The 26,142-nt window shown below is 44.8% G+C and overlaps 2 protein-coding genes across 8 annotated transcripts in view; both read right to left on the bottom strand.

Annotated features, from left to right (window-relative positions):
• Positions 1 to 234: 234 nt before the first annotated feature.
• On the bottom strand, positions 235 to 18,060 carry C1QTNF9 (C1q and TNF related 9). Of its 2 annotated transcripts, none has more exons than XM_081047025.1 (5): positions 17,604 to 18,060; positions 15,375 to 15,469; positions 10,187 to 10,374; positions 5,415 to 5,477; positions 235 to 4,036 (listed from the first exon to the last, which is right to left on the bottom strand). In XM_081047025.1, the coding sequence occupies exons 3-5, from the start codon at positions 10,350 to 10,352 to the stop codon at positions 3,267 to 3,269; spliced, it is 999 nt and encodes a 332-aa protein (XP_080903151.1). In that variant the 5' UTR covers positions 10,353 to 10,374; positions 15,375 to 15,469; positions 17,604 to 18,060; the 3' UTR covers positions 235 to 3,266. The 2 variants fall into 2 exon arrangements, with proteins under 2 accessions (XP_080903151.1, XP_080903152.1); XM_081047026.1 differs by lacking the exon at positions 17,604 to 18,060 and adding an exon at positions 17,221 to 17,394.
• A 497-nt stretch (positions 18,061 to 18,557) lies between these two features.
• SPATA13 (spermatogenesis associated 13) overlaps positions 18,558 to 26,142 on the bottom strand; it is a 323,399-nt gene continuing 315,814 nt past the window's right edge. For 5 of the 6 annotated variants that reach the window (XM_081047019.1, XM_081047021.1, XM_081047023.1 and 2 more), the window contains 2 exons: positions 24,718 to 24,792; positions 18,564 to 22,686 (listed from right to left, as the gene is read on the bottom strand). In XM_081047019.1, coding sequence (XP_080903145.1) covers positions 22,511 to 22,686; positions 24,718 to 24,792 — 251 coding nt within the window. In that variant the 3' untranslated portion in view covers positions 18,564 to 22,510. Of the gene's footprint in view, positions 22,687 to 24,717; positions 24,793 to 26,142 lie in introns of all 6 variants that reach the window. The other variant, XM_081047024.1, reaches the window with a different exon arrangement.

The following is a 26,142-nucleotide window of genomic DNA, read 5'->3' as shown; positions in this document are numbered from 1 at the left end:
AGTAAGTAAAATGATCAGACATTCCGTAGCTGGGCAGAAGTAGAGCAGGAAGCAAGCTCCAGACCTGGAGTGTAACATTTAAGGAGGCATTCACTACTGGGTCATGTGCATGCAGTGTCAGCACCTGAGAGTAAGTACCTCCTTAAATTTTGCCCCCTAGGTGCCTCACCTGCTTCACCATAGTCCTGGCTCTTGTTATAGAAGAAATATACAGAGGATGCCAAAAAAATGTGTACACATTTTAAAAAACGAAAACTGTATTAAAATTGTAATACTTGATATATACCGATAACAAAAGATGAATACAACTCACATTTGACCTCTGCAATTACAAGAGGTGCTCAAAGTGGTTACCATCAGCGTCCAGACACTTCTGATTATGACGAAATACTGCTTGAGCAATGTTGACCAAAATGTCCACTTGTATGCATTTTTTGGCACCCCTGGTATAGTATTAAGGAAGGCCAATAAAATACCTATAAATAGAAATTATTTCTGTATATTTCTAAAAATTTTCCCTAATGGGAAAGTATTTTTCAATGTTTTATTGACATCTGTGCTGCCCGCTCATAATTCAGAAAACTCCCCCTTCCTCCAAAAATGAGGCTATCACCATAACCACATTGACTGGTTGGAGTATGGATAGGATAGAGTATGGATAGATTCTTTTAGGAGAAAGTGGTACTAACGGCAACAAACAAAACAAAACAAAACAAAAACATGCATCCCAAATTCAAGTGGCATATCCTGTCAAAGAACACATCTCAGGCTGCGGTTCGGAAAATGCTGTAGCTTGAATATGCACTGAGCTTGCGTCCTTTTGCTTTTTTATTAGTTTCTCTCTACTAATAGAAAAATTTGAGCTAACTTCTAAGAATTGAAACCGTACGAAACTGTTAAGTTCAACCACTATTGCACAATAGGAGACTGGGGCACAGAAAGGCTAAATAAGGCACCCAATTCAAATTCCTTTGTCATGGCTGGAACAACAACCCATATATCTCAGTTCTGTCTTGGGCTGTTCCACTATAATCATGCTGCCCCTCTCCTTGGACCACAAATCACTTACAACTTCTTTAGGAGACAGTGGTGGTAACAGCAACAAACAAAACAAAACAAAACGAAAACCTGCATCCAGCTGGTTTAAGCAAACAGAATCTGTTGGCTCACACAACAAAATAGCCCAGTGCTATTGTGCCTTCAGGAACAGCTGGAGTTAGGGCTGTAAACAATGTCGTCAGGACTGGGTTCTCTCCAGCTGTTTGACTGGAGACATGAGCTCTATAGATTAGCAAAATGGCTGCCAGCTGAAGTGTTAACTTCAGTTGAAAAAGATCTTGCCTTTTTTTTCAAGGGGTCTTCTAAAGTGTTAGATGGCATCATCTCATTGGCTCTGACGGGATCAAGTGCCATCTTGCCAATCTTCACCATGGCCAGAAGGAGGCGCTGTTTTGATTAGCCTCACCGGAGTCCCACGTCCACCCTCAGTGTAGTCTTCACCTGAAAGGCCCGCCTGAGAGTGGACATTAGGATACTTTCATCATAACAAAGGGAAGTGGGTGGTCATCGTCTGAACAAGAAATGTCGGCTGAAGGCCTGAAGGGCCAGCTTCCCTTTCACTCCACTATCTTAGTAAATTCATCCCTATTGTCCACTTCAAACGATAACTCTTTTTGGTGTCTCTGTCCAGTGTCTAGAAACCTTTGTCTCTTGTGGAGCTCATGTAAAATTTTAGAAGGTAAATAGTGAAAAAAATCCAGTGGGATTTGCCCTGCTGGGTTTCACACTTGTTTGGAACCCATGATCCCTTTTTTCCTTCCCACTTCTCCCTTTTGGAAAGAGAATGTCTATCCTGTGCCTGTGTCACCATTGTTTTTGGAAGCTGGTAACTTGCTGTCTGGTTTCACAAATTCACAGATGAAGAATTTTGCCCCAGGATGTTCAGTCACACAATAGACTCCCCTAAAACTGATTTAAATGACATAGGTCATGAGAGTTGGGACTTTGAGTTGATGATATTTAGATGAGATTTTTGAACTTAGAGTTGATGCTGAAATTTGTTAAGATGTTTGTGGATGTTGGGATGGGGTGAATGTATTTTGTATGCGGGAAGCATTTGCATTTGGGGGAATCAGGAAGCAAACTGTTATGGGTTGAATTGTATCTCCCAAAAAGATACATTGAAGTCCTAACCCTTGGTATCTGTGAATGGGACCTTTTTTGGAAATACGGTCTTCTCAGATATTATCAGGTTAAGATGATGTCATACTTAAGCCCACTGTAATCCAATATAATTGGTGTCCTTATCAGAAGAGGGGGATTTGTACACAGACAGAGGGAAGACGGCCATGTGAAGTCAGAGGTAAACCTTGCAGTGACGCTGCTGAAGCCAAGGAATGTCCGGGACTACTAGACACTGGGAACAGCAGGGAAGGATCCTCCCCCAGAGGCTTTGGAAGGAACCTGACGCTGCCAACACCTTGACTTCTAGTCTCCAGAATTGTGAGAATAAGTTTCTATTGTTTTTGTGATACTTTGTTATGGAAATCCTAGGAAACGAATATAGATTCGAGTTTGGCAAATGGTTTACTAGACAACTATTTGTTGAATGGAATTGCAATTAAAACCTAGATTAGAATATGAGTGAAGGATCAAATATATGGTGATGGAAGGAGAACTGACTCTGGGTGGTGAACACACAATGGGATTTATAGATGATATAATACAGAATTGTACATCTGAAATCTATGTAATTTTACTGACAATTGTCACTCCAATAAATTTTTAAAACAAGAATATGAGTGAAGCATTCTGCCACTTTGGTGTCTCCTTGTCACCAGCTTAAAACCCTTAATAGTCACTAACTGGAAGACAAAAACAAAAACAAAAACATTTTCCATTTCTTTCTCCCTAATGTCCTCAGAAATGCATCTGAGAGATAAATCATTACATGGCTCCTTCGAGGATTAAATGATATCAAAACACTCTTCCCACAAGAACTGCACATGCAAAGGATTTTTCAGACAATGGGAATGATGAAAATATTAAATAAATTAGGAGTATAATAAATAATGCAAGAATTTAAAAGTTTACTCTTAGACAAGAAGTAACATAGAATCGGTTTTAGGAATAACTTCCGTATTTTCACTTTTTTATGATTATTACAATAATGAGAGTAATTAATATAGAAAAAAAATCATCTAATCATGTCTTTACCAAGCTAATTAGCTGGATGGTGAGGCAGGCTTATTAACACCTCTCCATCATTAGCTGCTGAACAGAAGGAAGCCAGTGAAAGTTGTGTCATCATCCTCATCTGCAAACAAGCCATTAAACCTCTCCCCCCCAATCACCTGCATCCACACCTCGTCCCCAAGCTTCAGGGGTAATACGATGCCACCAGAGGCCTGGTCCTCAGAGCTCATGTAGCCGTCCTTGGTGTGCAGTATTTTTACCCCATTTTTAACCAAAGATACCTGCACATTCCTGGAGAACACAGTGATATGGTAGGTGAAGTAATAGACCCCGGCAATGTGGCAGGTGAATTTCCCCGTGGCCACATCATAATGGTTGAATTCATTATACAAGATCCTGTCAAATCTAATGGGCACATCTGAGGAAGGAAACTTACTCAGCACAGTGAGACCCACAGTGAAGGCACTTTTGGGCAAGACTGGAGTCTCACCAATTTTCCCTTTTTCTCCCCGATCTCCTTTCCAGCCTCTCATTCCCCGGACTCCTGGCTCACCCTGGGGCCCCAAGGGCCCAGCATCTCCCTTGGGACCAGGCTTTCCAATGGGGCCCATGGGGCCAGTTAAACCAGTTGGGCCCAAAGATCCCATGTTGCCCTTCAGCCCTTGTGGACCACTGGGACCCACATCACCTTTATCCCCCTTTGGGCCCTGAGGACCAGTCTCTCCCTGGAGCCCTTTCTCCCCCATGGGGCCAACAAATCCCTTTGGGCCATGTTTCCCCGGTGGCCCTCTTGAACCTTGATTTCCTTTGATGCCTTTTGCTTCAACTTTTCCATCAGCGCCTAAGTGAAGAAAGAGAACAAAGGAGAGATGATGTGTGAACCATTACCTTGTGAAAAACAACTTTGGTTTTCTGTTATCAAACATACAAATGCGAGAAGCAGTGCCCAGATTCAGGATGTGCTCAGGGTTTGAAGATTCACTCCTAAATTATGTGTGTGCACATGCCAAACACCTTTGACTTCTGTCTACTAGTGTTGGGGCTCACATTAGAAATGATAACTCTTTACCATCTAAGTCTACTATTATTTCGCGACTAAACAATGCCGATCCTTGAGGGAACACATCTTTGGAATAGGGGACAATGGCAAAGGGCAGATTAATTCAGGCTACTTTTAGTAGACTGACACTCAATTATGTGACACCTCCCAAAAAGCACCTCATGGGATCGAACACAAAATAAAGTCTTCAGTGTGGTATTCATTGCTCCCTACTGTCTGGCCCAGTCTGTCCATCATGCCAACTCTATGCCACTGTTCGTCATTCTGCATATCTGCTCAGCGCTTCCCCATTTCCCCCACATTGACTGGATGGCAGTGGTTATGAGCACGGACTCCGCACTTAAACAGCAGAATTCAATCCCTTTTCCACCACTTACGCACAGTGGGATGTGAGGCAAGCTGACTAGACACCAACACCTCTGTTTCTTCCTCCACAATATTGGGATAATAACATTAGTTCACTTATAGGCTGTTGTATTGAGTCAATTCATGAAAAGCACTTAGAACAACCAACCATGAAGTGAACATTATATGATTTTGCAGTTATAGCCATTGTCCCTCTTCATTGGTCACAACTGCCAAGAGTCCTCCCTACCCTTCAGGGCCCTTGAAATTCAAGGGTTGCCTTCTCTATGGAGTGCTGCCAGATGCATGGAGTCAAAATTCAGTGTCATTCCTCAAAGCTCATACACTAGCTCAGACTTCAGGAAACGATGACCCACGGGCCAAATCCAGCCTCCTATCTGTTTCTGTCTGGCCCACAAGATAAGAATGGTTTACATTTTTAAGAGGTCACACATAATATTTCTCAATACATGACAATTATATAAAATTCAGATTTATGTTTTTACCAAGAGATTCCCTGGAACACAGCCCCACTTATTTCTGTGCGTCCATGGCGGCTTTTTGTTACAATGGCAGAGTTGAGTAACTGTGTGGCCTGCAAAGCTGAAAATATTTTCTATCTGGCCCTTTATAGAAAAAAAATGCTGACCTCTGCACTGAATCATGAGCTTCTGGAGATCAAGAACTATGTTCCCTTTATCATCACTGGCCCGCTCCAAGTGCAGGACTTGTACTTGGGAAGCAATTCATAATGATTGCTAAGACATTGAAAGTTTCAGTGTTAGAGCATGGAAAATGCAACACAGTTTCTGACCTTGTTCTCCTTTCTCTCCATTCATGCCATCCTTCCCTGGACCACCAGGGTGTCCTGGTTCTCCTATGTGGGAAAGAAGAAAACAGACAAGAGTTGAAATCCCGATTTCCCTAGACTTGGGTCTCAATCAGTGATGTAGGCTGGAGAGTCCTTGGAGTGGTCCCAGGCCTGACACACACACTCTCCCCACAGAAGGGCAGTGGAGAGCGGCAGATGTGAGCGAGCAGCAAGGGTGCCGAGCTCTGTAAAAGAAGTGAATTATGAAGTGAGTGGGGCGGGCTTCCCAAGCACCCAGCTCCTAGAAGGCAGGACAAGGAGGGCATAGAAGATCACCATTGCGTTTTCTCGTGTGCGGAGAGCTCAGGACGTGACTGGACGTTGGAGGTGCTGCGTGGTTTTCTCACTTCTGCTCCTTTCTATCACTCTTGCAAACAGCGGTGTGGAAGTTTTACTAGCTTACTATGAAAACACAGATGACTGTGGTTACACGACATGATTTGGGATGGAAAGGAGCGTTCTGGAAGGATCTCCCTAAATAAAGCCTTGGGGTGGTGGTAAATGTCACTGATCAAGTTGGCATGGCAGACCCCACTGGGAATGTGAGGTGAGTAGGGTTTTGCCGACCACACATGAGTCCTGATGCTCAGAACAGGCTGCCCCGAGCGCCAACTTCATGTTGAAAGCCAGCAGGACGGAAGTGGCTCCAGCCATGGCAGGAGAAGAGCTCGCTACGACATGGATGGCTCCACACTCTGGCTTCCCCCATAGCGCAGACACCCCATGCTTCGGCACCACGGACCCAGCTGTGCGGTGACGGGGCGGGCTGGGCCAATTTCCAGGTCTAACAAAGGACTTACACGGGAAGATTTATATCAGTGTTGTCTGGTCTCCTGGGACCCCAGGCAGGCCCTGGGTTCTGGGGAGTCTCTGAGCAGCAGTCGTCCCTATAGGTGCCTCCTCCTTTTCCTTCCCTTTTCACTAGTGACCTCACTGGCCCCTTCAGGAGTGTATGTCTTCTTCCTCTTCTTTCTTTTTGGTTTCCCTGCTTAATTATCAATTCTTCCATTCTCTAGAACACTGGCCTCCTAGCTTTCATGACCATGCACCTTCAAGTAACAAAGAATGACTATGTACTCTAATCAGTGTATATTTATGTATTTATAAAGTACATACAGGTGATGTTCTAAAAATGTGTTCCTTAGAAAACGTACACACAAACACTTTTGAAGAGGGTAAGATAAAGACGAAGTTAATTTTTAGTGTGAGACGTATGATTGACGACACCGCTAGGAAACATGTACATATAATACATATAAACAATGTACAAAACATATACATATATATACATATTTTGAAGAAGTACGGAAAACTCAAAAGAATGGATTCCATTGAGGAAGAAGGAGAGAGATTCAATAGGAGAGAAGTAGAGACATTTGCTGTTGGATATATGTGTGTGAGCACTTGTCTTTATGTATTTTTATCAGTCTATGTATCTATCATCACCGTTTGTGTATATATAATATTTTTAAATAAAAAAATTGTAAAGTGAACCCCCATGTTTGGAAATAAAACACGCACACCCACTCCTGAGTCAGAGAGTGGATGGGCACCCGAGTCGAGACTGTGCCCTCGCCCCACCAGGCTCCGTTGGCCGGAAGTGCTGAGCTGCAGAACTGGCCCCTTGGGAATGAAGCACAGGCTGCTCAGAAACTTTTAAAGAAAGATAGAATGTGACCCTGGGAGTTGGAGGTCATGACGGATGCCCGGCTTTCCGCTACGAGAGTCTAAATAAGAAGCCAACTGAAGCCGCCTAAATGGCAAAGAGCACAGTGGCACGGGGCACTGCTTCAGGATCCCGCAGGGCACAGGCGCCGGGTTCTGCGCAGGCGAGGGGGTGCCCCCAGAGGAGCCAGGTTTGAGATGTTTTAGAAGGGCCTGCCCAAGAAAACTGCTGCTGAGACAAGGGGACCCTGGCAGCAAGAGGGTGCGAGAAAAAAGTGGGGGCAATGAGTATACTGCCCGCTTCAAGGAATGGGGCATAGGGGGTCCACAAAGAACCCGCAAAATAATCTCACAAGAGCAAAGCCAGCATTGGGTTATCTTTTTCAGAGGACACCAATGCCAGATTTTAATAGCCCCAACTAAGTAATACCTTTTTGCACCTCTTCTCCCTGCCCAGTCCCATCTCTGAAATTGAAAGTGGTCCTTGCACTGAGGTCCTTGCACTGGAAGTGAAAGGTGGAGGAATCATGAAGACACAGGTGTAGCCTGAGCGTGTGTGTGTGCTTGCGTGTACACACACACACACACACACACACACACACACACACACACACACAATGGTCCCAATAGGAGAACAGAAGAAAGAATTTCATTAAGTGTGAGGTGTTTCGGGGTGGCCGGTTAGCTCAGTTGTTAGAGCGCGAGCTTTTAACAATAAGGTGCTGGTTCGATCCCCACATGGGCCACTGTGAGCTGCACCCTCCACAACTAGATTGAAAGAACTACTTGACTTGGAGCTGATGGGTCCTAAAAAAACACACTTTAAAAAAAAAAAAAAGACTGTGGTTTTGCCATGAACTTAGACTGGGCTTTTTACAACTCAGATATCAGACAGGTCTACTGCCTGAAGGTGGTGTAGACTTACTAGAGATGTCATTCAGTAGGAGAGAAATGACCTTGCTTCCTGGTGAAACTCCCCTCCTCCAGCCCACCCCATAAACATGCTAGCCGACCCAATGCCATGAGCGTGAAAACAGCAACACATAGACTTCCATTCATCTCTACAGCAGACTTCCTGTAGGAAGTAATTTGTCCTAATACTTGCTTTTCCAAATCTTAACAAGGCTTCTAGTCCATCCTGGAATTGCCTTCTGAGTATTATTTTTCAATTATTTTTTTATGGAGCCAGAGGGATATCTAATCTTCTGATACGATTAATAAATATCAAAAGAGGCTTCTAAACGCTTATCATTAAGCTCGATGAAGTTTTTCTACTACTTAGTAATGTATTGCTGAGAAAAAAAATGACAGTGGTTTGTGTTCACATTTCAGAAAGTCCTGAAATATCTTATTAATTGGGGTGCTTCTTTCTATTAATAACTGCTATCTTATGGTACAATTTAGAGTTAGGAAGAGTTTCACTTTAATGAATGTAAATTCATATGCCCAAAGTCTTAATAACTTCTAGGTTTTTGACAGACGTCCTGTCAGATCTGACTTCATCATTGTATTTTTTCCTAATAAAGTGCTGTTGAAGAGTTTACACTGAGACTAGAAACGTCAGCCCTGCTATTTTCACATGAGTCTTTAATGCTTGTATTATCGAGTTCACCTTCAATCTTAGTCTCTTTGCAGGACTATTTTAGGCACACATCTGTTTGTGATAGTTCAATAGCATAATTTGAAAATCCCTTGGCCTGGGCACAGGTGTCTGCAATACACGACAGGACACTGAAAGTGTGAGTGTGCAACCAATGACCATGTGAGAGCTCGACCCAACCTGTTCACACTGGGGACTCCCACTCTTCCCACAGGACACATGTCAGGCCTCCAATGACACATGTCCATCTGCAAAGGGACAAAGTGAGGTCACCCATACCAATGCACCTACAGGCATCCCTCAGCGATATCGCAGATTCGCTTCCAGACCAACGCAAGAAAGCGAGTATCACAAAAAAGCAAGTTGTCATCTTTTTTCTGGTAGAGGCTCTTGCATTCAATTTGTAAAACACACATCTGTGAAGCGCAATAAAGTGAGTTATGTCTGTATTAAATATTTTTAAGTCCGTTATTTTCTTCACCTAAATTTATCTTTTAAAATATCAGAAGAGGGGTGGCCTGATGGCTCTGTTGGTTAGAGCGTGAGCTCTTAATAACAAAGTTGTCGGTTCAATTCTCACATGGGATGGTGGGCTGCGCCCCCTGCCACTAAAGATTGAAACAGCGACTGACTTGGAGCTGAGCTGCGCCCTCCACAACTAGACTGAAGGACAATGACTTGGAGCTGATGAGCTCTGGAAAAGCATACTGTTCCCCAATATTCCCTAATAATAGAAAAAATATCAGTAGAAGTCCTGATGTTTTCTTCCTGCACTCAGATATATCGTTCTGCTTACAGTCAGACCAGGGTTCAAGAACCCCATTAAAAAATCGAGCCTATCGGCTGGTGTTTGAAAATTACTCCCATATCCAGTCTTTTGCAAGCCTCCTTTCCTTGGGCTGGATTCTGTCCTCAAATCCTCGAACCCTGGGGGCAGGTCCCAACATAATGCATAGATCCCCGATGAGCAATTGTATGGCTTCAGGTTATCGTCCATTTTCATATTCCGTCACTCCGGGTCAACAGCATGGCGACGCGTTAATGCTCACCTGCACTGAAGCTGGGTGTTCTGTGCCAAACACTTAGCAATCGGATCTCTCCACAGGCCACATGTACCAAAGATCCATCAAAGCTGCCGCCTGAGGCAGGAAGAGCTATGACATAATATACACCTGAAGGTGGCACTGTAGTAGCAGAAATGATGGCTAACAACAGTAGATGAGAAAATCTGAGGACGGAAGTCCTGTCGGTCTCATCCTGTGCTGTACCCTGGCTCCTGGCCCAGAACATGGCATAAGTGTTTGCTGAGTGATGGGTGGATGGATGAAGGAGGGATGAGTGGGTAGGTGATAACCACACAGGTGATGAATGAATGAATGAATGAATGAATGAGGTAAAAGGATGGAGAAATACATGGAAGGGCAGCTGAAGGTCACCAGGTAGTGAGTACCTGCTTCCCCTTTGTCACCCTTTGCTCCATCTCGTCCATCTCTTCCAGGCAAACCATTGTGACCAGGATTCCCAGGGACACCAGGGTGCCCTTGCCTGCACGTGTCCTGTGAGTTCACGCTCCCTATACAGACTCCAGTGACAATCAGGAGCCACCAGATCCTCATGGTTCAGATGACAAGAGCTGAACTGAAAGAGAAAAACATAGACCAAAAGGGAAAACCTTTGTCTCTGAGGCCACGGACCAGCCTCTGTTCCTTACAGAGGGAAATGGACCCATCCCGGGTGAGATCTGGGCAGAATGGTCAGGGTGGGTCACAGGGTAGAAGCTGGCAGCAGACCAGACTGCTAACCATCAGAAGAACATTGTCCTTGGAAGGGACATGGGATTGGGACCACTTTTCATGGAAAGCAATCAAGGAGAAAGCCTAGTTCCAAGTCAGGATACTTCCATCTACCATTTCACTTCGAGCAAACCACTTTTCTCCCAGGGCTGCTGTATAAACCAGATTTGATCACCATGTGCACAAAAGCACATTATAAATTGTAAAGCAAACATAGAATTAGCATTGGATCCAGCAATCCCTCTTCTGGGTACATACGCGGAAGAACTGAAAACAGGGCCTCAAAGAGAACTTGGGCACTCATGTTCGTAGCAGCATTATTCCCAGTAGCCAAAAGGTGGAAGCAACCCACATGCCCATTGACACGTGAGTGGATAAACAAAATGTGGTATTTCCATAGTACGAAATATTATTCAGCCCTAACAAGGAAGGAAATTCCCACACGTGCTATAACATGGATAAACCTTGAAGACATTGTGCTCCACAAAGTTAGCCAGGCACAAAAGGGCAAATAGTGTACGATTCCACTAATATGAGATACCTAGAGGAATGAAATTCCTAGACACAGAGAGTAGACTGGTGGGTGCCAGGGCCTGGGGAGAGGGAATGTGGAGTTTGTGTTTAATGGGGACAGGGTTTCACTTTGGAAAAATGAAAAAGTTCTAGAGATGGCTGTACAACTGTGCGGATGTATTTAATGCCACTGACCTGTACACTTAAAGGTGATTAAAATGGTCAATTTTGTTGTGTGTATCTTACCCCAATAAAATATTAAATTTAAAGCATTCCAAGCAGTCCTACTACGATTGGATGTATTTTTTGAGTTAAGGCTTTGTTCTCATGGGGGGGCTGCTGTGAACAGGGCCCCCGTGCACACACCCCAAAGGGCACACAATCTGCGAAGTACCCTTTCAAGTCCCCCTTTCAAGTTAGTGCTTTGCTTTCCAACCTCGTCAGGAGCCAAGACAACGCTGGTGGGTGAGGTGGGGGTTGAGACCTGAAGGAGAGGAGTTGATCAGACGAAGTGTTCTAGGCGAGACCCCGGCATGGTGTGAACACTCAGCGTGTATAGGGCTCCCCTGACCAGGTCAAATCTCCCCATGAAGAACAGCACCCCGTCCCGCTCCTTCACAGCACCGTGGTGTGGGGAGTGGTTTACACTGTTTGTGTGAGTGTACAACTGAAAATCTGGCTTCCCTTCTGACTGTACTTTCTTCATTATTGGATTCCCACTACACAATATGAAGCCTGGAATAGCAGGATGAATCAATATGCATTCAGGGGAATGAATACATCGTGGTAGATACCTTAGGATTTAAAAACATTATGACATAAGGCTAGTGCAACTGGTCAGAGGCCACAGCCTCTGCTGAAGGCAGTGGAAGTCTGCACAGCCCTTAGGAAAGTTCAAGAGAAAAGACGTTTGTATCTAAGACCCAGTAGCCTCATCCCTGAAGTTCATCTCAGTAACCCGAAGTTTGTGTGCCAATGGCATTAACCTCGGTATTACCTAGAATAGTGAAAAAGTGCATACTATGTCATGTGTGACAATAGTGGTTTAGTAAGTGGAATATTATGTAACCACCGAAATCATTATAAAGGAAGGTCATGTAGAAGTATGGAAAAGACGTATGTTGCGTTGAATTTTTAAAAAATAGACTAAAATACCAGGCACATTGTGAATGGACCTGTGTAATTATATATGCATATTGGCAAAAATTGGAAACAAATGGACCCAACTGAAGACAGTTGCTTTGGAATGGTGGGATTATGGGAGGTCTTCCTTTTTAAAAAATGCTTTTTTACAGTGTCTATAAAAATATTTCTAGATATATATATCCCGGGGGTGCCAAAAAATGTGTACACATGACTTGTATTCATCTTTTGTTATCGGTACCTATAGAGTATTACAATTTTAACATAGTTTTTTCCTTTCTTAAAATGTGTATACATTTTTTGGGTACTGTCTGTATATTTTAAAACCAGACTCTCATCTAAAGGATTATATCGCCATCTTATGGGAGCCTCTAAATGTCACAGGGCTTGAGGCAAATAGAGTATTTTTGGAAAAGGAAATACAGATGTTTCCCTTTGAAGGCACAAACTTACGCCATTTCAGGAAACTGAGCTGAGTTTTCTTAGAGCCAAGTTCCATAAATAACCTACACCAGCCTCTTTTGTTTTAACTCAAAAGTGACTGGTAGTAGTCATATCCAAATTACGCAAACCAACCTCTGTTAAAAGGTCTATATTTTTTCCTTTTTAATTTTTTCAAAATGTTACAGGTATTCCAATAATAAAATGATCACAAGATCATAAAGGTGTCACACTGCGATAAATTCCATTTTATTCTCCAGCTATAGAAGAGTTAAGATAAAAGCAAACATTTATTCTTCTCTAACTCTTTCACCAGTTTTGCATACTTGATATAGGCAGAGATTGTAGCTAGCTTGCTTATTTGTCATGCCTAGCGTGTAGACAACCTTTAACAATTGATTTTGAATAACTGAATATACTTGGCACCCAAATAAGCGGTGAAATAAGTTGTAGCACTTTCTCTAATAAGAAAAATTTGGAACAGGGACATGAAGGTTTGCACAAGGAATGCAGAATTTCTATTACTGTGTTACTTTAAAAAATAAAAAAAAAAACATTACATTTGTGCTTCTCACAGAGCCATGGATTGGATTCAGGTTCATGAGTTCAACAAATTCACACACTGGACTTTTAACTTCTATGTCTGGTGTCTCCCCAAAATGCATTAGAGCTAGGACCCCTCTCTATCTCCCATCTTCCCTATCCTCCCTCCCCTTCTCTTCTCATCTGAATCACTGCGACTCCTACCCATCTGTTCTTTAAACTGCACATAGATTAACGGTCACTTATCAGGCGCCAAACAAGTTTATAGCTTTTTGGAGACAGTGACTGCATCTTCCCACTCTTTTATTTTCAATACATCACAGTCATGTATACGCTGAATGATTGAATGTATAAATATAAATGAATGACAAAGGGAGGGAGGGAAGGAGGGAAGGAGAGAGGGAGAGAAAGGAGAAAGGGAGGGAGAGAAAGAGAGAGAGAGAGAGTGAGAGAGACAGAGAGAGAGAGAGAGAGACAGAGACAGAGAGACAGAGAGAGACAGAGAGAGAGAGAGAGGAATGGTTGGTTATCCTGGTTCCAGCTGTGCGCAGAGCATGACTTGGGGAGGTGACTCGGTATTAAATCTAATCTTTGCCAGTGCTTTCGGTGAGGATTGCTAGTTTCTCCAAGACCCCTTCTCACCTTCCATGGTAATAGAAATTTTAGCTGGCATATGGCTACCCACAATAGACTATATTTCCCAGCGTCCCCTGCAGCCCAGATATTTCATGAAACTAGATTTTGGCCAGTGGGAAGTGAGCAAAAGGGACATTGCAACTTGTGGGCCTTATAGGGGAGGAGTGTAACCTCCCTTGCCCCTTCTTCCTTCCTGTGGCTGGAGTGTGCATGGGTAGGTGAGCCATCTTGAACTCCTTGAAGGAGAGCAACGTTTTGAGGATAGAAAAATCCTGGTCTCTGATGACTCCACAGACCAGACTTGACCTACCAGCCCATCTATGACATGAGAGAGAAATCGATTATTAACTTGCCTAAGCAACCATTATTTGGGTCTCCCTTAACCCCAGTTAAGCCTACATCTTGACTCATGCAAGGTTTCTGCTATGGACAGTGTGGGCACTCATCCAAAATGAGGAAGGTTTGTGGACGTCTGCCATAAGCCCAACAGCCAGAGGACTCATTGGGTACGCAACCCTTCAGGTGACATATTAAAAACCAACTAACACCCCTGCCTGGGACAGATAGATACAATCAGTGTGAATGCATAGAGGAGAGCTGCAATCCTTCTGCTGAACGCTGAGTTCATGGAGTTAGAGGCCCTGGGACGCTGCTGTGATCTCTTACACCTGACATACAGACGTGGTTAGGGACAAAGGAACACAGACCGCAAAAGACCTTGGAGTTACTGTTTGTTAGTCCCAAGTAAAATACATTTTTAGTTAGTTAATGTCTTTTTCTGGGTTGTTTCTCCTTTGCTTGACCTACATTTCCCCACTACTGAATTTCTTGATAAAAGGAATTCCATACCTCTCCTGGTTAATTTTCCCCAAGGACATGATGTCCCTAATTCACAGCCAAGGTTAAGGATTTCTGCTCTTCGAGATTCTTACTCCCCCAAATATGTAAGATTTAATAAAGACCTGTCAGAACCCCGCTGAGCAATCTTTACTGGGTCTCCAAACCTCTGAGCCTCTGCTTTCTTGTGCAAGGGATGAAGTATTAATAAACCCCCAAACATCCTTTCCGGATTTGACAGTCTACGAATCTAAAAATCTCTATACTGCCTTCATTAAATATACTTTTTTCCATGTGCTCTATACATTATGCACTTTTGATATTTCTTCTTCAACATATGCTGAGGGGCTTTTAAAACAAACTACTGTGTAAATTAGTATAGCCATAAATGTAAAAATATACACATCAAAACTTGTGTAAAATAATCTAGGAGCTTCTCTAGAAAGGTCTCCTTATTCTTACGGTTGTTCTATGGTGTCATGCCTCTTCTCAGCCAGTTTGCTGAGTTCTGGCAGAAGAATTTCAAAATCTGCTTTTTACCTTCTGTTTAGTCTCTTCCTCAAGAATGAATTTTGGAAACCCGGTTACTCCTTTCCTACCAAAAACTCTGCAGACATCTGCCCACTTTGCAAATAACTGTGCAGGATTGTCACACACTGACAATAAAAAAACTGTTTTAGGACTGGGATGCCTTAAATTGAATTTAAAGAAATTGTTTCCTCATGCACTTACCTGACTGACCCCCAGGGCTGCAGGCTGCAACCAGGACTCCAGGGCAAACTAGATAAAATCAGCCTTCCTGACATACAATTCCTTGGTGGATATATCTGCAAAACAGCAGGAAGGGGTGGAACAGAGCGAGGCACAAGATGTCTTGGAAGAACTTCAAAAACTGCAGCAACACTAAGTCAGGTAGCATCTCCCACCAGCACCACATACTTTAGAAACCTTAGCTCCTTTCCCCTCACCTCACCCCCTTACTTTTTAATCAAGTGAGAGAAAGCCAAGCACATTTTCAAGTGGAGTCTCCAGGAAGGAATCCCCACAGCAGGTGGCAGGTTTCTTTCTTTAAAGTGATGTTTGTGCCTTTTCTGCTGACCTGGGGTCAATTTGGAGGGAAGACAACAAAACTGCAGACAACCATCCGGGCCTCATTCAGATTCCACACGATTAGAGCTGATATCATTTAACTAGATCTTTCCAAGTTCTGTGTAATTCCTTTAATTTTAGGCATTTGTGTGCATAAGGATTTAGTACCCATTGCCCACCCATCCCCTCCTCTACGCTCTCTCACGCACATGCCTGCCTACCTGCCACTGAGAAAAATATGGTGCAAGATCTTTTTCAATGCCATGTAATTTGATTCTTCACTTTTCCAGGTCAGTGTCCACAAACGTTGACCTCTAACTTAAAAACGGCATCAAGAGGACAAATGTACCCAGCAGTTTCTCAGAGGTGATGAGAGCAGATTGTGTGTGTGTGTGTGTGTGTGTGTGTGTATGTGCCAGGGGGTCCCACTTAAACAGAGGTAACACCACTCCTACTCTCACCATGCCTCAGTTTCCTCACGGCAGGCAGAACAAACAGGAAATTAGGTCACTAAATTAAGCGGTTTGTCCTCCACCATGCCAAAGCCTGCCCTCTTGATCCCTAAGTCCACCGAGATACCTTTATTCCTCTCTCACGGGGACATCAGCAGGCTTTGCCCTGCTGACAATTCCTCCCTGCTCTGCTGCCTCCGCCGTCTCCCCCCCCCCCACACCCCCTTCTCCATCCCAGGCTTCCTCCATCTTTCTCTGCCTGTGCATTTTTCAGGGTGCTTCTCCCGCTGCCTGGCTCTGCTCCGCTCCCATGGTTTAACTCCACCATTGGTGGTGCCTTGTCCAATCTCTACTGCCAGCACCGACCTTCTGGGCTTCATGTTGCTCATTCCACTACCCACCGGACAGACAGACCATCATGAACTCAAACACGGAACGCCTGCCCCACACCCTTGCATGCTGTATTTTCTGGGGCTGTTTGTGGCATTAGCACCCACCGGTCACCCTGAGGAAAAATTTCACACCCAGCCTCCTCTCCTTTCCCACCATCTCTTGGCTGGATCCTGTCTCCTAAATCACCTCCCTGCCTCGGGTTTCAAATCCACTCGTCCCTCTGCCACGGGAGCGGGAGCCTAAGCCAATTTGGCCGCAGCATGCCTGGACTGACTTTGCCTACAAAATGGAATCGAGCACGTCACCACGGCCTGCAGGTCCTCTGCAGCCCAGCTTCCACCATTTTGGTCTCACAACCTACATCACACTCAGTGCCAAGACAGGCCCTGCTACACAGGGCCATCCCTCTGAGACAGGTTAGCTAGCATGTCCCTAGGTAGACAGGCAGGTCCCTGGTGGAATAAACAAAGGCAGCCATATCCTAAAACTCCAGGTTTTGAAATCACTCTTTCGCTCCAGGACATAACGTAACAAGGCCTTGAGGTTAATCATAAAATTCCTTCTGGCCTGACAAATGGAACAGATCTGATAGATCAGAGTGGGTTACTTTGCTAATTCCTTTAGGATGGGCAAGCAGAACAAACCTGGTAGACGAATTTCATTAGAAGGCGCCAGTTCCCTTCTTCAAACAAGTTCCCTTCTTCAAAAAGCTCCCCTTCCCCAAACAGACAAGGGAAGGTATAAAAGTCAGAGCTTTTGCCTCAGTCATGGGGCACCCCCTCCCGCTTGGGAGCTCTGACCCTTTGCTTTCAAACTATTCTTTTTTTAATACTCTTTGCCTCTCCTGGGTCTGTGTTTCCATTCTTCGGTCTCACGAGACACGAACCCGGCACACACCCAGAAACTGCCGGCAGATCCAACATCATCTACATCATTTGGGGACTCATAGGAAAAATATTCCTACATCACCTCCAGGATCCCGCTTGGGCCTGGCCTCCTGTGGCTGCCTTCCTGCTCTGATACTCACCAAGGAAGGGATGCCATCCCCTGAAGTCCTTTCAAAACTTGTACACACTCCTACTGTTGCACAGGTCACGCTGAATTTTACTTGTTCATGTGTCTCCCCTCTTCCAATAAGAAGCTCCTTGGGCAGATCCACACATTTCGGCTGTCTCTCCAGGGCTTATGGTGGGTGGCTCATAGAGTTCGGTCATCTCCCCAACAGCTCTTCTAGAAGAAATGGCCACCGCCCTCCATTTTCACTCCTTCCTATATATGGTACCAGCTTGAGTCCCTCGGAGAGCCACTCTGAGAGGCAGACGTTTGGCTCCTAATGCTTTCACCCCTCCACGTCTAAGCTAACCCCCTCTTTCAGTCTAAAGAAGGGGAACCAGTTTGGGAAGTAGGTGGATGTTAAGCATAGACACAAAAAAAAAGTGGAGACTAGCTGCCTGGCAACTTTATAGGAATCTTTTTCTGATTACAGTCACAGCAAACAATGGGCTATTTACTTAGCTTCTCCTGAGCTGTTAATTAAAGGAGGAAATTGTTATCTACCCCACCCCAAAGGGTCAGTAAGCCTAGGGTCACTAGCAGATCTCCTGGTAAAGGAGGCCTGATCCTTCCCGGACCAGCATCTGGGAAATGAAAGGCACCAAGGCACGTTCTCTTCATCTATCTTCCACTACCAGCAGCAAAATGCTGCTACAAGATAGGACTTCCCGTTTTGGGTTTTGGCTTTACCAGTCTTATTCCAACATTTAGTGAATGTTTTCAAGGTAAGTGGCCCCTCTCTGTTCGCCTCAGAGCCTTCTTTCTCCCATACTGATCCCACGGGTTGATCCAGCTCATTAATGGACGAATTGTTACTGAAGTCTATCCATGTCTAGGCAGGAAATGAGCTGTGAAATCCAGAAACCCTCCCGACACTCTCTCCATTAAAAAACAAAACAAAAACTTGTCCTAATACTCAAATGAATTACTTGAACCAGTTTGGCAAATTAATTTTAATATACAGATACAAAACAACAAATATAGATTCACAGCATTTACAAGAAATCATTCCCATAACATTGTAAATTTTTTTTTTTTTTTTTTTTTTACAAAAACTTCATTCAACAAAAATACATATCAAGTTACAGCAATCTTGTACAACATACTTCAGCTGTCAACAGCCAATTCATCAGTTTGGAAGCTGTCACTTGACTTACACAGATAACCTCACCTTGATGGTGATGAGTCAACATGAAAGGAAAAGGTTACCAAAAGCCTGGCAAAGTAGGTAAGTCAAACACAACAGATACTAAAATACTTACAAAAAAAGACCAATTATTAAATCATAGAATCAGTTAACGTATTTTCTCAATGCAAATGTTTATGCCTATGAAATAACTTAAGGCAATAATGTTATGTGCGTTGTAGCTAAATATATTTGCGTCGGATATTTAAGCTCCCCCCTCCCAAGATCAGGTAAGTTTTACTTATTTTTTTCAAAATCTTTTGAACTCCACGTTCAGCACATCCATCCCAGGAACAACAATTTCAGCAAAGTGAAATTTTAACAGGGAGAACAATTTATAGGGAAAACTGTTTTTGATTAGTTTGACCTAGTCTTGACTTGTGCCCTGGAGCCATTGAAAGAACATTTATTCACACTTGTTGGTACTGTCCTATGAGGGACACATCCATTTCTCCTGTCACCAAAAAATAACACAGCAATTTCCCCCCTAACTCCAGGTAATCAGGGTGCTCTACTCTAACTCAGTTGATTTGCATGGAAGAATATCAGCAATTTGGACAGGTAAAGATTTGCAACTGATAAAAAACCGCATCATATGGCTTTTACAGAAGATTTTTTATTATGAACCAAATTTTCAATTAAACGCACTTTTGCTGTGCCTAGGCCAGAGCAATGCAGGATCTAGGGGTCCTTCCTAAATAGGCATGGACTTAGTCTTCATCTGGATTAGACAAAAAGACACAACAGTGTTCAGAAATAGCGTGGAGATGAAAGGGAAATGTGTTCAACTACAAAATCAAAATCAGATCTACCAGATGAAAAAGGTCATATCTACTAAAATCAAACTATGCAGGTGATAGCCTATCCAAGCTGGGACAAGTTGCTGCCACTCTTTTATCTAGTTAGCAGGCCAAAGACAAAGAATGTTGTTTTTCCAGAGTTTTACACATATTCTATTTTATGGTTGCTTCCATCTACCACCAAGGTCGTGCTCCATGTTAGGTAAAATCGACACTCAGAAGGCTGCTCTTGACCCAAGGCCACTACAACTGTCATTCGACAGAGTAGGCAAATTCTAAAACGTGAAAGAGAGAATAAGTGAAATTCATCAAAATACTATATCATCCCGGCCCTGGTTTTGGTCCACCGTATTATGCAATGTAGGGTTAAAAAAGAGAGAAAGAAAGAGTAAGCAAGACTCCCAATGAAATTCATATATAACCTGTATAGAAGGCCCTTGGTTTTCTCTTTCTTTCCAAGTAGAACATGTGACTTAAATCAAGAAGGGAGTTTGGCAAACCAGAATTAGAATACTTGAGCCATCTGTCCTTGATAGAACTCAGGCATTTGGTAATACAACCCAAGGTAGACATACAAACTTCAAGAAGTCAAAGGAGTTCTATCCTTTTAAATATACTTAAGCAGTTTTCAAAATCACTTGAAAATGCAAGCAGGCTCCACCTAGAAGAGGTATCTGATCAGGTGACTCTCACGCTGCACAGAGGGGACAGAGCAGCCCCCGGGCTCCACAGGCCCTGCTGGCTGAGCTTCCTGCCTGTTAGGAGCCCGGCTGAGTTAGAGGTGGGACATAAAGGGAGGGCTCAGCTGGGAAGTGACTCAGGACTGGTCACAGAGCTTACAGCATTTCTTCATTGCTATTAACAAATATTAGTAAACGGAAGCCCTCTGAGTGATTCTTTACATGAATCGAATCCTCACTGAAAATGTAACATCTGCAAGTAATTCTCTTTGCTTCCTCTTATATTAAAAAACAAACCAAAAAACCTACCAACTGTTCAAAATTGCTGTATATACAAACAACTCTACTTAGCACAGAGACCCCCTACGGTTACTGCTGAGGGGTCCACAAAAAGTATATTACGTATAGTTTACAAAACATGTCATTATTTTTGGTTAGTAAAAAGGTCAGTTATCTAAATGCAACTACACTTGAGATGTCTATATTCAAAAGTGCAACACACGCGCTTGTGCACGTGGAGTCACAGCACCTCCTGAGATGTGTCCTCACAGAAGCAGCCTCTATCCTGGGACACTTGGGGTCCAGGTCCCCAGAAGTGGCCTGTGGTTGTTGGCCACAAGGCAGCATAACCTTCCGGAAACTACCTAGAAGTGAGCATACTGATGTGCATGGTGGGCTCAGGACAGGTACGATTTCCTGCCACACTTTTACAAGACGCTCCGAGCCCCGGCCGAGAGGTCCAGGTCTCTGCCTTCTTGTTTCATGATGTCACCTCCTCTGGGTATGGGTGAAGGTGGGGGAGCGCAGGAACCACACACCTGGAGACTCGGACTACCTCTGTGTTTGACAGGACAGGTTTGTTTCTTCTCAAGCATGGGTCTAGTAGAAACAAGAACTCTCCGAGAGCAGCATACAAAGAGCTTCTCAAAGAGAAAACCACAAATGGTGTAACACAATACCCTCCATCCAGTGCACTAAGTAAATTAAAATGGTCTCTCTCTCTGCAGCGCCTGTCTTCTCTGGACACATTTAAAAGGTATTGCCATCAAAATGTACAATACATACAGAGTAAGAGATGACTATTGACAGGTATCAGCCCACGTAGCCTTCGGTAAAAAAGACTGCTGTCTGAGCTGAGACAAGTTTTGTTAAGGTCTCTGTGATAAAGAAGGGGTCTTCAGAAACCTATCGACATGCTAATAATCACGGTTAGCACTACTGCTTGCGTTTACGCAACCAGGTCGGGTGTGAACCCTCAGGCAGCTGGACGGTTCTGAACCTCATGCCTTCTCAATGGAATGCACATGTTGTTATGATCTGATTGGCGAGGGCGGCAGAAACCCCCGATGCAGTGAGCACACAGACAGATGCACGTTCAGAATGCCATTCGGTCAGGGCGTGTGCATTTTTGCTTTATCACAAAATCAAAGGAAACGAGTTTTTATATGGCAAACGCGTATGTTCAAATAGTTTTTCAGGTTATGACGTGCGAGTAGCCGTGGTTTCTGCTGCACACAGGCGGGCAGGAGAGTACGTGAGACGTCAAGTCAGCCCACAGTAGGCTCTTGCACTCCCTCCCCGGAAAGCAGCGGTCCCTTGGGGAAGCTGGAGTCAGTGCACTGCAGACCTCGCTGCCACCTGACAAGCTCATCCTGCTTTTCCTTCCAGCCTGTAGGGGGAGGAACCCGGCAGGAGGAAGCCTGTGCGACCATTTGGTGACTGTGTGGGTTTAGGTGACCAGGGAACACTGCTTCTGTACATGTGACACAGGAACGGCTCACCTGTGCCAGCGAGAGGCAGGATTCTCCCAACTCCATCACGACCAATCCCTTCACATCAAGTGCAAAACTGCCATATCTTGCCCTTCCTCTCAGTCCGCTGGGCCTGGGCTGCAGCAGCCAGCGCGCTCGTCATGAGCAATGCTTGTCAGGTCTGTTCAGCATTCACTTTAGACCGTGTCACTGGTCCCAGGCCTCGGCCACCTCAGCACAGGTCACAGGGTTCTTGTGTCCATGAAAGCTGTGTGTCACTGCCATCTTGCCCCTTCCAAGGCGGCAGCTGCGTCTCTGAAGACTGAAGGTGAGTCCAACGCCTCTTCTTTATTCATCCCGCAAAGAAGTTTTCAGCACTGGGTGCAACACTCTCCTTGGAGTGAGCACAGAAGAAACAAAAGGTCCTCTTCACAGCCACCTCGGTAGAAGTGCGGCACCCGTTTTCATTTCTTGAAAGGGGTGAGTTTATTGAAGGTGTGCCAGAACAGAGACGGCTTCCTCTTGGGTTCTGCCAGGGCAAAGACCTGCTGCTGAGGGACGCTGGTGGGCACGGTGACATGGCGCTGGTGAAGGGGGTGTAAGTTCTGGTGCGGTGGGGCCACGGGGCACCCGCTGTAGCCTAACCCGAGAGAGGAGAAAGATGGCACATGGACTACGGGCCACCCATTAACCAAAAAGGAAAGAAATAGTGCCAAGCCTTCCTCAGCTGACTCGCAATTCACATTGACCCAAAGCACATCCTACAGCTCTCATTAACACCGACATTCAGTCCACACTGCGTGTGGAGACGTGACAGATTATCCATGGAACCCTCACAAACACGGTCTAGGGAAGGTACCATGACAACCATGTGATCGGAAGGGCACTGAAACCCAGAGAGGTTATGTAAACCACCTATGGTCACACAGCAGTAAGTGGCAGAATTAGAACTGGGCTGCTATTTGGGATGACAAGCAATAACTTGCTTCCAGTGAAAGCCTGGAGCTCATAGGGCCTCAGCCCAGATCCTACTGTCCCATTTATTAGCTGTGACTAGCTGGGAAATTATCGTATTCTGCTGTGTATTACGTGCTCCGGTGTATATGCACCCACGTTTTTGGCCCAAACTTTCAGGAGAAAAAATATTTTGATTTTTTAACTTAAATTTATATTTGTTTACATTTAGGTACTGGTTTTTAAGACTGGGTCTTATAGTATAGTAAAATAAGGCCGGGTCTTATATTAATTTTTGCTCCAAAAGACATGTTAGAGCTGATGGTCTGGCTAGGTCTTATTTTCAGGGAAACACGGAATTAGCTGTAAGATCACACAGAGACTGTGAAAGTCAGCACGATAAGAGGAAGGAGCCAGGATGCAGTTCAGAATCCGTCCCTGCCTTTGACTTGCCATAAGGCTTTCCTTGTCTTCCAGGACCATAGGGAGGATGAAATACGACAACCCACGGAAAGTGCCCGACAGGCGATCACCCAGGATCTTCGAGGTCACTCCTTTCCTTAGGTGCCTAGTGGCTATGCCAGTTACTCTTGGAAGACATGGACAGAAACGAATACATTCTAACAATCTGGTATGTACTGGTCACCAGCCATTAAAAGTGAAGATGCTAAAAAGAAGAAAATGAGGTTTTCTGCCTTGAAGATATTTTTAACTTGGGGGCGGGGAGTCTCTGTATTTGAGTAGAGGGAGCAGGAAAATGCTGCATTGTTTTGGTAATGAAGTCTTCTTGGCCCTGAAGTTGATGGCTTATCATAGTCCTAGGCTTAACTGGTCCTTTGCATTTTCAGTTTGGAAAATACTGAATGGGATAAATTTCGTAGGGTAAATCCCTATTGGAGTCAATCTGAATCAAGTTTATAAAAATATGACTAACTCTAGAGTCAGCATATGGCCAACTCTAAATGAAGGAGAGAAGTGTGGATGAAAGCTCAAAACGACAAAAAAAACCCAAAAAGGCAGTCCAAAACATGGCGATATTTCTGGACTAAAAATCTTGACTATTTATTGGGCTAGAATATTTGTATTATCTACATGTAGAAAATCTTTACTTGCATATCTGGACCCTGGGGTATATGACCTGGGCATTGGTGTTTTTAATAGCTGCCCAGGTCACTTTAATATGCATGGAGGGTAGAGAACCCCTGCTCTAAACAAGGAGTGTGTCTTCTTTTTCCTTAACTCATTGCTTGAGGTCCTGAACTTTCCATCTCTCTTCTTACTTAAACTAGAATGTGGCCTACAACTGACAGCAGTTTGGGTTGGAGATCTCCTCCTTAGGTGCCCAAAAGATGCCAGAGTGGGTCAGCTGCCTCAGACTGGTGAACTGGTTGGCCTGACGATACCACCGTCCCTCAGAAGAGGGAGGTGCAGAGGGGTTGTGGGCAGGACACCAAAGTCTGGAAGGGTCTGGAAGGGCTTAGGTTCCAACTCAAAACACCTTTTATACACTCATAGGCAACTGTAAGCAAAACTGAAGCACATTCAAATGCAGACTGTTGTAAGCAGTCCATTGTCTTGGTTCTATTGTTTTGAGTTTCAGGCATGCTTCTCTCCTTCATTTAGAGTTGGTCATATGCTAACACCTTTGGGCCTCCCGCCCGATTTTTATTCCAATACTGATCCACATTACAGAGATGACGGTTTCTCTAGAACTTACCTTTTGACTTTCCATGTCCCGCCTTTTGAGCATTTAACATGGCGAGTTTCTTTTGATTTTCTGGAATTTCCATTCCTGGATTTAGAAACAAAGGTGATGAGTATTCAAAACAAGTGAAAACATTTTAGAACAAAACTTGCTCCATGACCCATATCGCCTCTGATGTATTCACCACAACTTGAAGCAAAAGACCTTAATCCTTGAGGAATGGGAGGTTGAAAAGACTGGAAAGGAGAAGGAGCAGGGATTATCACCGGGATGGCCAGAATTAGCCTCCAAACCAGGACATTTGAAAGAGTGAAATGGGGTGCTGTCAGGAAGGCTGCACAGACTGCTCCTGAAAACCCGGACAAATATTCATCTAGTCACCCTAATTATCACCGTGAAGGACGAGACCCTAGGAGGAGCGAACTCGAAGGGGCCCCGGGGTCAGCTCACCCACCTGCTGAGTGAGTTTTGATCTGAACACAGGTAATACCCGAGTAACAGGAACTGGTTTTGTACCCCAACTGTAGAGAGTGTGAGGAGAGAGCCACGGACAGAGGCAGAGGAGGCCACGGCTGCCGTGAGGGGTGCTGCGAGGGGGGGAGGGGGAGAGGGGAGGTCCTCCCTGGGGCAGGGGACCCGAGCTCCGCCTCTGCCGCTCGGTGTCCAGGGCTCACTCGTCGAGGGCTCACTCGTCGAGGGCTCACTCGTCGAGGGCTCACTCGTCGAGGGCTCACTCGTCGAGGGCTCACTCGTCGAGGGCTCACTCGTCGAGGGCTCACTCGTCGAGGGCTCACTCGTCGAGGGCTCACTCGTCGAGGGCTCACTCGCCAGGGCTCGCCCTCCACCTTCGCACAATGTGCACCCTGAACCTTGGCTCCTCCATATGCCCTACATCTGGTCCCGATGGGCCCTGACATCTCCTTCAGGCCCTGTACACTGGCCGCTGGCGGCTCCGGCTCCGAAGCCCACACCTGCCTTCTGCCTTTCTCCTGCCCTCCATGCCCTGTCTGGGGTATGGCACGATGCCCAGGATCGACCCCCAGGTCATGTATTGGGGACCTAGATTGATACTACATGCAGGGCAAGGGCCTCGGTAGTCCTGTTTTATTCCCACACCCAGATCACAGACTTAATGGCTCCAGGAGTGCCGCATGCATCCATCCATCCATCCATCCATCCATTCCATGTCTCCTGAGCACCAGCTGTGGGGAAGCTCTGTACCACAAAGAGGTATGACATCACGTCCCTCCTTTCTTTCTCTGTCAAGGGGCAGAGTTTAGAACACCCTTTGTAATATTTGCTTCTATCTGAGGGAAAACTGAAACACTCCAACTTACAAATGATTTCGGGGCCTACACCAGACAATATTAGATGGCAGATAAAATCAGGATTTTGCAGATCTGTCATTTTGCATTTGAATATCTGTCACCTGCAACT

Source organism: Rhinolophus hipposideros, assembly GCF_964194185.1.
Source record: "Rhinolophus hipposideros genome assembly, chromosome: 4".
Classification (NCBI taxonomy): Eukaryota; Metazoa; Chordata; class Mammalia; order Chiroptera; family Rhinolophidae; genus Rhinolophus; species Rhinolophus hipposideros.
The sequence above is the reverse complement of the archived record's forward strand: the minus strand, read 5'-3'. Positions and strand labels throughout refer to the sequence as shown.